General features: G+C 38.3%; 1 protein-coding gene across 1 annotated transcript in view; it reads right to left on the bottom strand.

The window, feature by feature from the left end:
- Positions 1-468: 468 nt before the first annotated feature.
- LOC106873852 (neurogenic locus notch homolog protein 1) overlaps positions 469-16,940 on the bottom strand; it is a 157,319-nt gene continuing 140,847 nt past the window's right edge. The window contains exons 19-32 of the mRNA XM_014921403.2: positions 16,005-16,366; positions 15,063-15,614; positions 14,558-14,673; positions 13,315-13,551; positions 12,060-12,634; positions 11,448-11,587; positions 11,138-11,360; positions 10,461-10,602; positions 9,363-9,537; positions 8,708-8,872; positions 8,116-8,267; positions 7,100-7,247; positions 6,660-6,757; positions 469-5,996 (exon numbers count right to left, since the gene is read on the bottom strand). Of these exons, the coding sequence (XP_014776889.1) occupies positions 4,737-5,996; positions 6,660-6,757; positions 7,100-7,247; positions 8,116-8,267; positions 8,708-8,872; positions 9,363-9,537; positions 10,461-10,602; positions 11,138-11,360; positions 11,448-11,587; positions 12,060-12,634; positions 13,315-13,551; positions 14,558-14,673; positions 15,063-15,614; positions 16,005-16,366 (4,345 nt within the window). The 3' untranslated portion in view covers positions 469-4,736. The remainder of the gene's footprint in view (positions 5,997-6,659; positions 6,758-7,099; positions 7,248-8,115; positions 8,268-8,707; positions 8,873-9,362; positions 9,538-10,460; positions 10,603-11,137; positions 11,361-11,447; positions 11,588-12,059; positions 12,635-13,314; positions 13,552-14,557; positions 14,674-15,062; positions 15,615-16,004; positions 16,367-16,940) is intronic.

The raw sequence follows: 16,940 nt of genomic DNA, 5'->3' as shown, positions 1-16,940 counted from the left end.
AAAAAAAAAATTGTATATTTTTTTTCTTTTTTTCGTTTTTCAATGTTTTTATTGTCTTTTGTTCTTTCTTTTTGTTCCAATAACAAAAAAAAAAAAAAATCATTCTTTTATTTCAGACATCACCCATCAAATTGGGATTTCATTGGCAAAAATGATGCTGACCATCAAAATAAAGGGGGAAGGGTATTGTTTTTTCTGAAGGGTTAAGAGTTCCTTTGGAAATTTTTTTTCCTTGTGCGTTATCCCAAAACATATATGCACATGCATATATACATATGTGTGTGTATGTAACAAACAACAACAAAACTGCTGCCATTACAAACTAATTTCTTGTTCATAAGGTTTCACCATATTTGTAACATGTCCAGAAAATGTTGTCCGCTGTGCTCAAAAATATTGTTCAGCAAGGCATGAAAGATCCAGCTTCTCCTCTTCACCCTCTGATTTACTATTGTTTCATTGAGTTGATTTTTGTTTGTTTTTTTTTTCCTTAATGATTAATGAATAAGAAGACTTGTGTGTTCTTTTTTTTAATGACCAACAAAAAATAATGATAATGGCTTTAAATTTTGGCACATAGCCTGAAATTTTAAAGGAAGGGGATAAATCGATTACATTGACCCCCAGTATTTGACTGGTACCTTATTTTATCGACCCAGGATTTGAACTCAGAACATAAAAAATCAGAAGAAATGCAGTTAAGCATTTCGTCCAATGTGCTTACGAGTCTGCCAGCTCACCACCTTAAAAATTAATAAAAAATCAATTATAATGATAGACCCTTAAATTCTGCATGTACAGATTTTTGAGTGACAATATTGACTTTAAAATGTACAGCTTTCAAACAGATTGAGAAAGGAGCAATTAGGAATCCTCCCAACCCAAAAACTGAACCTTGGGATATAACCTATTCAATACTAATCTGTCTGAGACTCTTCCCTGCTTCTACAATACAAACTTGTTTTAAAATTATCTAAACTGAAACCTTCCATCAAAATTCAATGTTAATTTATTTTCCAAACACCAGTTTAATTAATGACTGTGTTATTTTATTTATTTATTTTTTTGTTTTACTAAACTCTTCATTATTTACAAAATTAATTGAAAGGGAAGATATGCTAACAAAATGGTTAAGAACATCAGACAAAGAAACAACAATGAAGGATCTACGCAGTTGTAGAAATAACAGTCAAACTTCCCTCAAATCACACACACCACAATCTTAAGAACATAACAGGACATATTAGATAATGTGGTTCTAGATGTATGCCAAGTCTACCAAAGAATACAAATAAAAGAGGGGTGGTAATAGTCACAGCTGGACTGCTTTTGATCATAGGTGTCTTCGCAATGAGAGTCTGACCTAAATTAGTTTTAAGAGGGTACTCTAAGATATCTTTGGAGGTGGTGTATTAGAGTTTGTTTTAAATTGTTTTGAGATATGTCTTTTGTGTTTTGATTTTGTGTGTGTGTGTGTGTGTGTGTGTCAGTTTAAATGATCTGATGTTTGACCTTTGATTTTAAAATCTGTGGTTCTAAAACCGAAAAGTCCAAATGATGGAATCTGATGCATAAAGACAATTGAAATGGTTCTGTATTAAGGCGTTTAGCATCAGTCCCTGAACATCAATGACTGCCTTTTAAGGTTGAGTCTTAGAAATACATCGGTAATGTTCTGTTACACTTACAGCTGTGTAGTACAGCTCCCCAAATACTCCTTCTATCATGGCCATATAAGACAAGGCACTGAATGCGCTACTAACTGTTGCCATATAAGATAAAGCATTGAATGTTCTAACTTCTGTCTATGTCAAGGCACTGAATGGGTCTCTGTCATATAATGCAAGGCACTGCATGTTCCACCAGATCCATATAAGGCAAGTCTTTCAGTGTTCTATCAATTAATGCCATATAAGGCAAGTCAGTGTTCCAGTTATTTCCATATAAGGCAAGTTTATGCTACAGTTACTCCCATATAAGGCAAGTCACTGAATATGCTCCTGATCGTCTCCACATAAGGCAAGTCACTGACTTGTTCTACTAATTATTTCTATAAAAGGCAACTCTGAATGTTCTGCTTTGTAAGCACAAATAAGGCTAGTTTCTGGGTGTAGTGGGGTGAAAAAATGTGATAAAAATTTGATAAGATTTTCATGAAATTTAGTTGAAATTCTAAGCTAAAATCAAAAAAGTGAATTTGGTATTTTTAAAAAGAAGTTGAACTTTAGAAAGCCTACACTGTCACCACTACCAGTATACTCACTGCCACCACCACTTCTAATTAAGATTTGAGCGACTAACAATTTGTGTGAATAATAAAAATTAGGCTTTTAATTTATTAAAAAAAAATTTAGGTTCACTGTTATTTTTTTCTTAATTAAAAAATATTTTTTTGTTTAATAATTCAATGGGTCCAATTAATTAACTAATGAACATTGTTCATTAATTAACTAGATCAAGTGTTTAAAAAAGAATAATTAAAATAAAGGAAAATAATAAATATTCAAAGACACTGTTGAATAATATTCCAAAGAAACTCGTCATATTCCTGTCAAACAATTCCCTGCCCACCACCATTGAATATTTAATAAATAACCATTTTTTGAAAATTAAAAATAAATATAAAAGTAAACCTAGCAAACCCTCTGCTTTTTCTCTTCCACTCCCCAAAACAAAGCCAATGCAAGACTGACCATCCCACTCTCTTTCATGGTCCATAACCTGCTAGAAATAGCAGCCTAATATTTTTTTTTTAATCAAAACACTATACTGAAGTCTTTAAAACAGAAAAATTAAAATTTATTCAGATAATGTGGCTCTCGATACACTTTGTCTAAATATAAGTTGGGATGGTCATGGCTGGAATATCTTTGATCATAAATCTGTTGGACCAGGACTGACCAGAAGCTACACGACAACAACCAGGTAAACTATACACATTATAAATGGAACGATGCAGTAGATATGTGGTCCTAAATACATTGTAACTGGAAAAAATTAAATCACACAGTTTGATTGTAGGTCTTAGAATAATAACAAAATTCTTCAGTCTTAAGAAGCAAGGTTTCAATCTCTTCTTTCTCCTTCTGTGATGGTGGTGGGGTTTATCTAGAGTCAGCGCTGAGACAGAGATGAATAGTAGATGATGTTGTTACCTGAATTCTATTTTTAATTAATTAAAATTCTATGGTTATTTCCCATGTCTTTCTTGATTAGAACTGTTCATTAAGCTAATGATCCTTTCCCCTCATTAAAGATGTGATTTTAAATTTCTTGGCACACAACATTAAGCATGTTAGCACTGGCCTTAACTTTTAGTTTTCTTGCAGAGTGTGCCCCTAAGAATTTTTCCTCACTTAGTCCTTCTTTGCTACTCTGTAATTTAGCTTGTTAGTGGAGGTAGGGGGCTCTTTAGCCCAGTCAGAGACAAACACTATAGCACCAGCTGCTACATTAAAATGGTTCCAGTCCATGCTGTAAAATGGTGGGTGATAGGAAGAGCAGCCAAGTGTAAACACCATGTGAAAAATTCTTTGGAAAACCTTAATTTGTGTACATACACACTATATATATTAACATATAAAAACACCTTTGCACAAATGCTTGAAGATTCTGTACATTAAGAAAGGTCATTGTACACTCATATGAATGATCCATGAAGGTACAGAGAAGCCTTGAGACAGCTACTGCTCTATTGTCTTTGGGACCCATTTCAACCAATATTTAAACAAAACACACACAAGACTTATATTCATCAAGATGACCGATTCAAAGGAACGCTGTCAGGCCACTTAGAATAAAGTACTCAAAGCAAAATTTTAAATCCTTAATTATGAGTTCACCAAAGCCCTTGAGCATCCTTTTCAAAGTACTCAAGCTAAACTATATATTCCGTTGAACTCAAAGTCAAGGATTAAAAACGTGTGTGTGTGTGTGTGTGTGTGAATGTATTTTGTTTGTATATGTATGTATATACATACATAAATGCATGCATGTGTGTGTGTGTGTAATTTCTTTTCTCTCCTCACAATCTACTGATGAATACAGTCAAGCCTACAAAGCTTTTGCACAGTTGACTGTACAAAACTTTTTGAGTCTGGATATTATAATCCTGTTCACTTTACATATGACAAATATATATATTACACTAGTAATGTGTGTGTAGTAAAACACAAGAAGTAGAACTCAATAGATGAGTGTATATAATTTTAAGTGACTCAAGGGATGCAAGCTTTGTGTATATGTATATATTTGTGATTATACACATACATATACACAGACACACACATATATACATAAATATATACATAAATATACATATATATATATACACATACACACATATATACACATGCACATACACACAATTAGTGTTTCCACCAAGAGTGAATGTTTTCTAAAAAAACAATGAAAATGAATGGTAGGCTGTATGTATATTCGAGTATGGAGAGGAAGCTGGTAACCCACCCCACACAAACATGATTTCATAATAAAGTATCTTTTTGTTGTTGTTACTGATGATGATGATCATACAGTTATGGTAATGTTTCTTCTACATAAAGGCGTGAAGTCAACATCTGTTTTAGTAGTAGTTTTGTTGTCATAGTAGTAGTAGTAGTAGTAATAACAACAACAGTTTAGTATATTACTACACCTGCTCACACTGTTATAGTAGAAGTAATAGTAATAGCAGTAGTAGTAATAAAATTGTAGCAACTGCTCCCCACTAATATTGTTTATATGTAAATAGCATCAGTTAAGCGTTTCGTGTTTCGGTTATGTGTATGATGACTGATGGTCTGAATTGGACTGGCGTCTGACCAGTCAGAGTTAGATGATAGGGGTGAGTGAGGAGATGAACTTGACCACTGACCAGGAGATTCAGGCGACGGCGTTAGGTAGTGGTCTGGTGGGACTGGCTGTGTGTGCTGCATGGGGGCTTCCATGCTGACGTGACTGTGCTGTGAAGGAGGGGTGGGGTACTGTTCAGGGGCGATTGGATGTGGGGCGGTCACTTTTTGACAATGGGGTGTATCCGAGTGATAGAGCAAACCAATGCTGTCTCCACCATTCCCTCCGCCACCAAATGTGCAACTCTCGTGCTGTGCTGCCCTGTTCATTTGTGCATGTTGCTGCATCGCCTGCAGGTGTGTTGGTGATGTTGGCAGGCTTTTCGGTTTTACAGGTGATGGCACATTGCATGGAATTGGTGCAGGACCTGTTTGCTGAGGGACTACCTGCACCAGGTGAGGGGGCATTTGTTGTGGAGGCACTTTCTGTGGTGGTGGTGGAGGTTGTTGCTGCTGTTGCTGCTGCTGCTGCTGCTGTGGTGGCGGCAATGGTGGTGGTCCCTGCTTAGTCACCTGGGCAGATTTGAACCAGTTGGGCGACATGTCGTAACTGTGGTTAGGTTTGGCATAATGTGCACGCATAACTGCTCTTTCTAGATAAACAGGGTCCCGCTCTGTGTCCATATTGGAGGTCATCACCAATTGACCTTGACAAGCACCCTGGTCAAACTGAGACATCACATCAACAGGCCCACCAGGGGAAGAGTGCATATTCGGTGGTGATTTAGTCGTAACCAACATCTCAGCATTTGTGCCACCATTCACGGTTGTTGCTTCAGGCGTTTTCTTCTTGCGGGAGCGAGGTTTTTGTGCTGGTACACTGTTTGGCTTTGTGGACTGGACATCTTTGCACTGAGGATTGTTCTTGGTTGATTTACGTGGACGCTGTTTCTGTTTCGATGATTGCACAAAGTTCATTGATGGTGGGGAAGGGGCAATGTTGTTTGATACTTGCATCGTTGGCGAAGTATTCAACATGTACTCTTCGAGCAAAGTAACTATGTCATGGTGCAACTTCTCAGCAGCCATGTCCTTTGGTAGTCTATCCATGTGATCTGTAATATCTCGGTTGGCATGGTATTCCAAGAGTACTTTGGCAGTTTCATAGCCTCCTTCTCGGGCAGCGAGGAACAATGGAGTTTCATCCTGAAAAGACAAAAAGAGAATTGTTCATAGAAAAAGATTTGTCATTATTGTGAATCAAAACAGTTTAATGGGGGGGGGGGTGCAACGATAGGACAAATGACCAGTTGTCATGTGACCACAATAATCATGTGATCAGCTGAACTTCTAGGTTCTCTCATTGGTTGTTGTTCTCTGGGTCACATGACAGAATAGAACAGTCAGTGAAAGAGTTTCTGTGTGACAGGTGGTGTTCTATCACTCATAGTTCTGGAGTAAGAGTACAATGATTGATAGCAAATGAATATTGTGTTTGAGAAACAAGAGTGTCACTGTCGACACTGAACTAATATCATGTCTGAAAGACAGGAGTACAACAATTGACACTGGACCAAGTCTATGAGTATCAGGAGTACAGTAACCGACATTTCCTTGGGGAATGTCTAAGCATGTAGGGAGAAGAGTATGAGCAAGAGTAGGGTATATAGGGGCAAGTTTAGAATACATAAGAGCAAGAGTAGAGATGTAGGGAGCGAAAATAGAGTATGTTGAGGTAAGAGTAGAGCATGTAGGGGCAAGAGTTTCAAAACCCATCATAGCTCAGCACCTCATCAACCCAACCAACTGTGATGAAGAGTGAGAAACAGAAGTACAGGAGATTAAAGAAGAAACAGCAATGATACATACCTTGTTATCCTGTGCATCTCTGTTAGCGCCATGATGGAGTAGAACCTTTGCTGCAGCCACGTTGTTTACTGAAGCAGCCCAATGGAGACTAGTTTTTCCTGAAAAGATGACAAATGAATACATAAATAGCATGGAACATGGATGTTGAATGATGATGATGATGACGGAGGACATCCAATTGTAAAAACTATGCAAAAGCTCAAAACATAAAGGCAGACAAAATGCCGCTAGACATTTTGCCCAGCATGCTAACAGTTCTTCCAGCTTGCCACCTTGAGAGAAAGCCATATATTGAGGGCCTGTCCTCTGCAGGGAACCAGAAGGCAAAATGTAGGGTCATGTGCTTTGACACAGAGTCAAATGTTCTGGTATTTGAAGGAATAGGTTTAACAGCATCATCATCATCATTTATAGTATATACTAAGTAAAATGTCTCATACCTGAATCATCAGCAGCATTTATATCAGCGTCGGCATTGATGAGGTCTTCCACCATTCTCTCGATGGCCAGTCTTGTAGCCAGAATCATAGGGGTTGTACCACAGTTCATGCGGGCATTCAAATTTGTAGAACGGTTTCTCAGTAAAATCTGTCCAAAACATGGAAAGTAAATAAATCTTAGATTGTCTATGTACAAACTACAACATATACATTAGCAATAGCATCACAATTGTACACCCACATACTACAGCAGTAACGTCACAGTACCACACAGTACTTCACCATGTGTACTAAATTCTTTGTTATATTTAAAATTAATTGAAAGAAACACAGAGCATCTCAAAATAAATATGGTAACAAAAGGCTTAAACCAAAGAGGGAGAGAGCGAGAGTGACTAATGGTTGTTGAAGCCATTAGTAATAGCAGCTAAATCTGCCTTGAATTACACCATGTAGTTTTAAAAAACACAGGAAACTGGACATTGTTGTAGTGAATAAAAAAGACAGAACATGTATGATTATTGACATAGCATGCCTCGGTGACAACAGAATCAATGTGAAAGAAGAAAGAAAAATAAACAACTATGACAATTTAAAGTGGGAAATACGAATATTGTGGTCAATGAAGAGAATAGACGAGATACCAATAGTAACTGGTGCAGTTGGAAGTATCATCACTTCACTACCAGCATGACTGAAAAAGACTGGTGCAAGTGTGAAGGTAGAACACGTACAAAAATCAGCATTGCTTAGAACTGCAAGAATTCTTCGCAGGGTCCTTGAAGCATGACCAGTAAATGAATGACACCTTAGTCTGCTGGCTGGGGACAGCTGACACTTTCCAGCATACCCAGCAAAATATGCTGTGAGTTTTCATAAAATAATAGAATCCTAGAAATATCATAACAGGCAGCATTGTCAAATATGGAATTCCTTTAATCATAAATCTGCTGGAACCAGTTTGATCCAGACACAAACAGCATGATGTGAAAATACAAATTTTTATTTCCGCTCACCTGGAAGACACCCTGTGCGTCAGCAGATACCGAAGTATGGAGTGGAGTCCTTCCTGTACAATCTTGGGCATTGGGATCAGCTCCAGCTTCCAACAAGATTTTAGCTGCATCAGCTCTGGCATAACGAGCAGCCAAATGCAAAGATGATTCACCTTAAACAAATAATAATAATAATAATAATAATAATAATAATAATAAATCACAATAATAATAATAATAAACATGCATATGACTGTGTGGTTAGGAAGTTTACCTGTCAACCATGTAGATTCAAGATCAGTTCCACTGTGCAGCACATTGGGCAAGCATCTTCTACTATGGCCTTGAACTGACCAATGCTTTGTGAATAAAACTATCAGGTGGAAATTGTACGGAAGCCTGCTCTATATGAGTGTGTGATGGTGCATGGCTTACTGATTAGGGCATTTGGTGTACAATAAGGTCATGAGTTCTATTTACAAGAGGCACATTATTTCCTTGTGTATGACACTTTATTTCATGCTGTAGACCAAATAATCAGTGATGTTTGTTAACAGTCCTCTGCGCATGTGTATGTGTGTGTGTGTGTGTGGTTAGTGAAACATCTACAAACCTGTACGGTCAGTGCGGGCATTAATGGCAGCTCCTTGCATGAGAAGATTTGTTATGATACCAGCTGATTTATCTTCAGACTCGCCTTCACCAGATATTTCATCATCTCCATCGGTGTCCAGTCCTTGGCCTCGGAACGATGCCAACATGAGTGGCGTAAAGCCATCTGTGAACAGAAATATTTGGAGAGTTAATATCAAAGGAAACAGCTTCAAAAGAAATAGTTCAATAAAAATTAAAAGAAATCATTATTATTATCAAGATGGTGAGCTAGAAGGATTGTTAGCACGTCTGACATTTCCCAGACTGTTTCCTTCTGAGGATGGGCCTTTGCACCTGAAATAGGAGTTTTTGTAAAACTTTCTGCATTGTCAGAAGCTTTCTTATTTTCCCCCCTTTTCTTTCTCAGTAAAATAACTGTCATTATGGTATTTGGAACATAAGTTAACTTGAAATTTTTATGAAAGGTTTTAATTTAGATGATTTTTAAACGGGAAGTTTGTATCATAAAGCTAGGTGTGATCTTAGATGGGTTGGTTGTCAAGAGGATTAAATAATAATAATTTGTAATTTTGGTCTTGTAACTTTTATTATACATGCATAATAACAAGTGAAAAATTCAAATGAAATCCAATAAGTGTTTTGAATTAACTTACCGGGTCCTCTGACATCAACTTCATTAGAGACATGCTGATCATCTCCCCGTGGAGGTGTCAGGGCAAGAATTGAACTAGGTAAGTTAGCGGCATCGAAATGTCGCTGAGTCCACTGCCGTGTGTCTGTCTGGTCAAATTCCAAATTGTCATCATTTGATTCACCAATTTCATCCAACTGGAGGAGAAAAATAGAGAAAAAGGAAAGATGAGAGAAGTAAAAACAAAGCCTAAATTAGACCTATAATTAATCCTCCCATAATTAACCCTCCCACCTGCCACTAAACAAAAAATATTTTTTTAAATAATTCAACTAGAGATTAAAAAAAAATCATGGATGTTGGGTAATAATTGAAAGAGTATGATCACAAATACAAGCATCTGAAATGGGGTTCTTCCAAAGGATCTCTGGAGTAATACTATTGAACAAGGTGCATGGCATGGAGATCAAGGAGTCTCTCCAGGTTGAGCTGCTAGTCTCTGCACTGGAAGATCACAACTCTATGGACATGGGATTAAAATGTCACAGTAAAGAACTGCAAAATGGATTCTTCAAGCCAAGCCAACTGGCAAGAGACTTAGGGGTAGACCACAAGCAAGATAGTTAGATAATATCCATAGTCGTCTCAGTTGGTCGTGTTTGGCAATCTAACTGGAAAATGTAACAGTAGTTGCTTCTGATAGGACCCCATGAAGAAGGAGCCTAAGGACTCTACCCAACAATCCTCCCAGGTATAGTGAGAGGAGAAAGCGGGTGGAAATTATTAAGTGTGTAATTGGAATTTGGTAAGCTCAGAAATATCCTGTTTCTAAAGGAATTGTAGTAGTCCCTCCAGTGTGCAAGCAAAGCAAGTAGTAAAATCATGAGTAAATTGTCATTCTTTAATGACTATAACTCTCTAGATCTTCTCTTCCACTGAACCTGCAAGCTTCATTCTCAAATGCCCTTCCATTTACACTAATGTCCAGTCCCTGTTTTTTTGGTACCACCTCAAGTATATCTATCTTCTATCTCCACTGTGTTTCCCCCCACCTCTATCCTGATATTCTGGTCACCACAGTCCAATTTGAAACCCTGTTGGCTGAAAGCTGTCATTTTACCTTGATTCTTTTACATTGATGGTGGTCATTATCATCTATGTCCCACTGGTCAGTACTTTGTGGAGTTGATCTGTTGTCGTTGGCATCAAGTTTCAGAAGAGATGGATCAAACTGAGGGTAATTACAAGCTCTTGGGAGATTCCTGGAAGTGATTTTAAAATAAATTGGTAAAAAGAAGTAAAAAATATAATTCAACAATTTATATCTGGAACGTTTTTAGGCACAGGCATGGCCTTGTGGTAAGAACTCTACTTCTAAAACACATGGTTCCTGGTTCAGTCCCACTGCATGGTGCCTTGGGTAAGTGTCTTCTACTATAGCCCCAGACTGGTTTTGATAGATAGAAACTGAAAGAAATCAGTTGTGTGTGTGCATGCACACATGTTTGTGTTGTATATATGTAGGCATATGTGAGTATGTTTGTGTTGTTTGTATGTAGGCATATGTGAGTATGTGTATGCACACCAGGAAAATGTTTAGCAGTATTTCGCCCATCGTTATGTTCTGAGTTCAAACCCCACTGAGATCAACTTTGCCTTTCATCCTTTCAGGGTTGATTAATAAGTGCCAGTTGAGTACTGGGGTTGATATAATTGACTTACACCCTACCCCAAACTTGCTGGTCCTGTATCAAAATTTAAAACCGATATTTGAAGAATTCCTTCATTTGTACTTACTTCATCTCTTCCCCATCGGGCTTACGGCGTGGGATGTGTTTCGATGTGTCCTTGCCAGATCGTATACTTTCAAAGAATCCTTCAGGGAACCAGGTGACACCTCGGGTACGCTTACGAGACATGACAACCACCAGCAGGATGATGATGCCCAACACACAGACACAAGAAACCACAATGTAGACAAGTTTGAAGGGTGTGTTAGGTTCTTGAGTGCTTTCTTCAGCTGAAACAGGAGATATATACATTGTATATCTTTTGCTAAAGGACACACATACGCACACACACACACACACATATATCTTATACTTACTGTCAATCTTGTGGATATCAAAGTCAGGCTTCCAACCATGCCGCATTTTTTCTGCTATGAATTCAGCTGCCCTGCTTGTGTTATGGAAGCATGTGCTGCCCTGACATTTCCGATTGTCAATTTCAACAAACACTTTTGTCCTGGAGGAGGAAGAGGAGAAAGTAGAGAATGCAAAAAGAAGGAAAATAAATACTAATGTTAATTAAATAATAAAAATGTTTTCTTCTGATACAAAGTTTTGCATCAAAAATATTTAGAAATATTCCATGCAGGCATGCATCTATAGAGATGTATTCACACCCATGCTAATGTCATCATCATCATCAATGCCATCATTTAACATCCGCTTTCCATGCTGGCATGGGTTGGACGGTTTAACTGAGGGCTAGCGAGCCAGAGTCTGCACCAGGCTCCAATCTGATCTGACAATGTTTCTACAGCTGGATGCCCTTCCTAATGCCAACCACTCCAAGAGTGTAGTGGGTATTTTACAACAGACAATTGGAGTATGGTCAGCTCCATGTCAAACAATCTAACCCATGCCAGCATGGAAAATGGATGTTAAAAAATGATGATGATGATAATTTTTTATAGAAAGACTGTTTTACTTACCCTCTAACAACTGCAGCTCTACGTGAAAGTCGATGGTCTGTACGGAGCAGTTGAGTAATGTACCGTTTCACTAAGTTCACCTTGTTATTTGCCTCCTCATCTTGGTACCATGGATAAATCATATAATTCCCATCCTCGCCACGCTTGAGTCGGACCACGGTTTGTAAGAGTGCACCAAGTTGCCAAATGAATTGGGTGGCACTCTTCCGAAATGTCTCTGGAGGCACAAGAACGATGAGTACCAGTGTTCCGACAGCTAAACTTTCTTTGTTCTTATCGCAGTCTAGACCATCCCAAAGACATTCTTCATTATCACAGCCTTTGTCGCACATACCATTTCCATAGTTTTCCGAGCAGTATGCTTTATAGACAGGGTTACAAGCAGCTTGTTTGTCTTTGCAGTCAAATCCATCCCACAGACAATCTTCATTGTTACATTCAGAGTCACATTTGTTGTCTTGGAAAACGTCCCAACAGAACCGGCCGTTCGACTGCTTCTTACAGTTCTTGAATGGGAAGATTCCTTTGGAACATTCCATGTTGTCATACTTACAAGCATGGGAATTGCATTCAGCCTTCAATTGTGTGGAAAAAAATATATAAAGAAAAAACAAAAATCAATATTGAAATACATATACATGTTTACATTATACACATGCGTAAATAACAGTGCCTATATAAAAAGGTATTAAGGCGGCAAGCTAGCAGAATCATTACCACACCAGGTGAAATGCAAGTACCAGTTGAATACTGGGGTCGATGTAATTCATTTAAATTACTGGCCTTGCACTAAAATTTGAAACCAATATAAAATGGTATTTCAACACATTGCACAAAGGACATTCCCATAACTTTATCATTAACAAAGGTGAAATATTTTCCTTCCCCTTTCTGCTGGCTTTAAAAAGCAAAGGACAACCAAGTCAATGGAACACTGGATAAGAAACACCAGTTTTGCTCTGCTTACTCTTTTCCTATCTCTACAGCCACCAGTGTCTTTTTCATAACATATCATTACATTGACAATGCTTAAAGAGTGGTGGACACTTTTGTATGTCTCACAGTTTGGCAGCTCAACATACAAAGACAGAGTGAAATAAAAATCTTACTTGAAAACAAGTAAGGGGTTTGCATCATGTTGCAACTCACAAGGTTAAACAACTTCTAAAGAACACTGTTATAAAGCACATTGGACACACACACAAATACACTCTCCTCACTATATTGTAAATTTTGCAGTGATTTTTCTACTCACATCACAACGCCTGTTGTTAGCCTTCTCCTCACACTTGCGGTCTCTGCACAGTTTATTCTGCTGATCAAGGGTATCATTGAAGCTCTTTCCGGTGTTGTTGAACTGGCAGTAATTGCCTGAAGTACCAGGTACACAAAGGCATTTCAAGTACTTACGACTGTCCAGGATGCAAGTGCCTCCATTTTGACAGGTCATCTTGTCACAGTTGGGGTGTTCACAGAATGTTCCAGAATAACCCTATATTCAGAAATACAACAAAATTTTTTTTTTAATTCAGAAAATAAATGGCTTATACATTGAAAAAGAGTTCTTGTAAATATGATTTTTAAAATTTTAAGGATTCAGATTTTTATGGTGCTGGTGCCACATAAAAAGCATTCAGTCCATTCTGTAAGGTAGTGGGTGTTAGGAAGGGCATCAAGCCGTAAAAACCCTGCCAAAAGAGACAATGAAGCTTGGTGCAGTCTTCCGTCTAGCCAGCCCCTGTCAAACCAGCATATATATATATATATATATATATATATATATATATATATATATATATACATATGTACAGGAGTGTGTTGAAAAGTTCCTGGCTTTAAGGGTATTGCAAAAGGCTTGGTTGGAGGCCCAACCTTCCAAGTTCTTTTACAGGGCTTAAATTCACAAACTTATTGCAGCAGTCATTAAGTTTTTCTGAGAGGGGAATATGTTGAATAAAATCACAACTGATCCTCCTGAACATAACCCATGCCGGAACCTTAACGGATGCTACTACTCTGGGGATGATGGTGGCTAAGAGATGGTTGCACATTCCTCACAAACTTTTGAACTCTCAAACCAGGACTCCACCACTTCACTAACAGAGGCAGTTTTAAGTGGTCCCCTGGGACCAAATCACAAGATGCTGAGTAAATGAACAGACAAAAAATTTTCCACATCCAGGATCATCTGGTTAAGTTAGCAAACTACATCCATTGTCATGGTGTGCACAGCGGAGATATTTCAGCTGACGAAAGGCCAATGTGACAAAAAACCCACACCAGACATTTATGCCATATTGCTCAACTGGGATGTCTGGCATGCAAGAGTTGCATTGGTCTTGGGCAAGTCATCTGACTGGATGATAATAATAGTTACTTATATGATGAGTAAGGTTTATATTTTTGAATAACTGATGAAAAATAAAAACAATGGTGAGAGAGAAAATAGAACAGTTATTACGGTGAGACAAAATGGTGACAAAGCTAAAACAACGTACCGGTTCACAGTTGCAAATCCCTTTAATACATATGCCCCCATTTAGGCACTGGTTAGGGTAACATTGGGGATTGGTAACACAGTTCTTACAAGGCACATTTGTTGAACAAGTTTTGCCTAAATAAACAGAAAATAATAATAATAATAATAATAATAATGGTTTCAAATTTTGGCACAAAGCCAGCAAGTTTGGGGAGGAAATGAATTGATTACATTAACCCCAGTACTCAACTGGTATTTATTTTCTTGACCTGTAAGGATGAAAGGCAAAGTTGACCTTGGCAGATAAGCATATATGTGTGTGTGTGTGTGTGTGTGTGTCTTGTTTTCCCTTTCATGTGTTATTTTCATTTATATTGTTTATATTATATATGTAACGTTATGAACCATCTGCATTGATATTATTATAGCTATGTTTATTAATATATATCTGTATGGGTGTACTGTTCCTGTGATTTTTATACAAATTCATTCACTTAAAAATAGAAAAAAACGTAATTTCTCACCTGTGAAATCTTCCTTGCATTTACATTGAAAATCATTGACCAACTGGATGCAGTCTTTTGTGCCAACTGGATCGCAAGGTCTGTCAAGACATTCGTTGACATCACCCTCACATAACTTTCCAACGAAACCCGGTGGACAAATGCAGGAGAATCCATTGACCTTTTCCTGGCACGTCCCACCGTTGTGACATGCTTTCTCATAGCAGTCAGGCAGGTCAATTTCACAGAGTTGACCATTGGTACCTGGAGGGCATGAACAGATAAAATCGTCAACCAAATCATGACACGTCCCACCGTTCAGGCAAGGGTTCTTTGCACAGTCGTTGACATTCAGCTCACAGTCTTTTCCTTGGAATCCACGAGCACAGTTGCAGTTGTACTGGTTTACCATGTTGATGCATGATCCACCATTCTGGCAGGGAGCAGTGGCACATTCATCGATGTCGGTCATACAGTAGCTTCCTTCAAATCCTGCAGGGCACTGGCATATGTGACCATTGTTTGTGTTGATGCAGCGGCCTTTGTTAGCACACAGCTTGTCTGTGGAAACACCTAAAGACAAAGAATGAGAATAGAAATAGATGCATGGATGAACAAAGAGAGAGAGAGACAAACAAACAGATAGGTAGGTAGGTAGGTAGATACAGAGAAAAAGAGAATGGGAGAGAGAGAGAGAGAGAGAGAAAGTGGAGAGATATGGAAACAGAAAACAGACAAAGTGAAAGCACGGAGATATGCAGAAAGAGAGAAAGGAGAGACAAGCATAAAAAGAAGGGGGACAGGTGTTGAGTGTGAGGAGGGCAGGAAAAAGAAGTAGGAAGAGAGAGAACGGGGACAGGCATACAGCATATGGGAGCAACACATGGAAAATAAAAAGAAACAAGAAAGTGGAAGGAGAAAGGGTGATAGGTGAGGGAGAGACATAGACAGAGGTAGTCTTACCTTTTCTTTTTGCAGCAACTTCACATGTTGTGAGGGGGACATCACAAGTTTTACCCGTCCAGCCATCCTGACATTCGCACCTGAATTCATTAGCTTCTTGTTTACATGTGGCACCATTGTGACATGACTGTCGCTTACACCAGTCAATAACCTTGGAGCAACGTGGGCCCATCATGCCATATGGACATATACATATGTAGGAGTTGTTTCGATTCTGACAGGTTCCACCACTCTGACAGGGGCTGGAGTCACAGGCTCTGATCAGTGTTTGGCAGTTGGAGCCTGTGTAATTTGCAAGGCACTTACATCTATATGTGTTGACCCCATCTATGCAGGTTCCACCGTTCAGACAAGAGCTGAGGGTAACAAACAAGAACAAAAAAAAAATGATAGAAAAAATTTACCCCAACAAGAAAACACAAAATAAAATTACTTTTTATTAAAGAAATTTGTGTGAGTTCAATCCCACTGTGCAACATCTAGGACAAATGTCTTCTACACTAGCCCAGGCTGAAAAATGCCTTGTGGGTGGATTTGGTAAATGACCATCCTATACAAGGGGGTGCTGAAAAGTCCTTGACTTTAATGGTATCACAAAAGACCTCGTTGGAGGCCCAACCTTCCGAGTTCTTTAACAGGGCTTAGAAAAACTGAAGGACCACTGCAATACGTGTATGAACCTGAGCAGTGTGTGTGTGTGTGTGTGTGTGACTATGTAAGCATGTGTGTCTGTGAAAGTATGTGTGTGTGTGTGTGTGTGAGAGAGAGAGAGAGAGAGAGAGAGAGAGATAGAGAGAGAGAGAGAGAATACAAGTGTATGAGTATATGCACATGAATAAATACAAATGTGTGTGCATGTATGAATGTGTACATGAATGAATATATATTTGTGTGTTTGATAATTCACAGTAAATTTTGAGGGACGTAGATATATAT

This window comes from Octopus bimaculoides, chromosome 21 (genome assembly GCF_001194135.2).
Source record: "Octopus bimaculoides isolate UCB-OBI-ISO-001 chromosome 21, ASM119413v2, whole genome shotgun sequence".
Classification (NCBI taxonomy): Eukaryota; Metazoa; Mollusca; class Cephalopoda; order Octopoda; family Octopodidae; genus Octopus; species Octopus bimaculoides.
The sequence above is the reverse complement of the archived record's forward strand: the minus strand, read 5'-3'. Positions and strand labels throughout refer to the sequence as shown.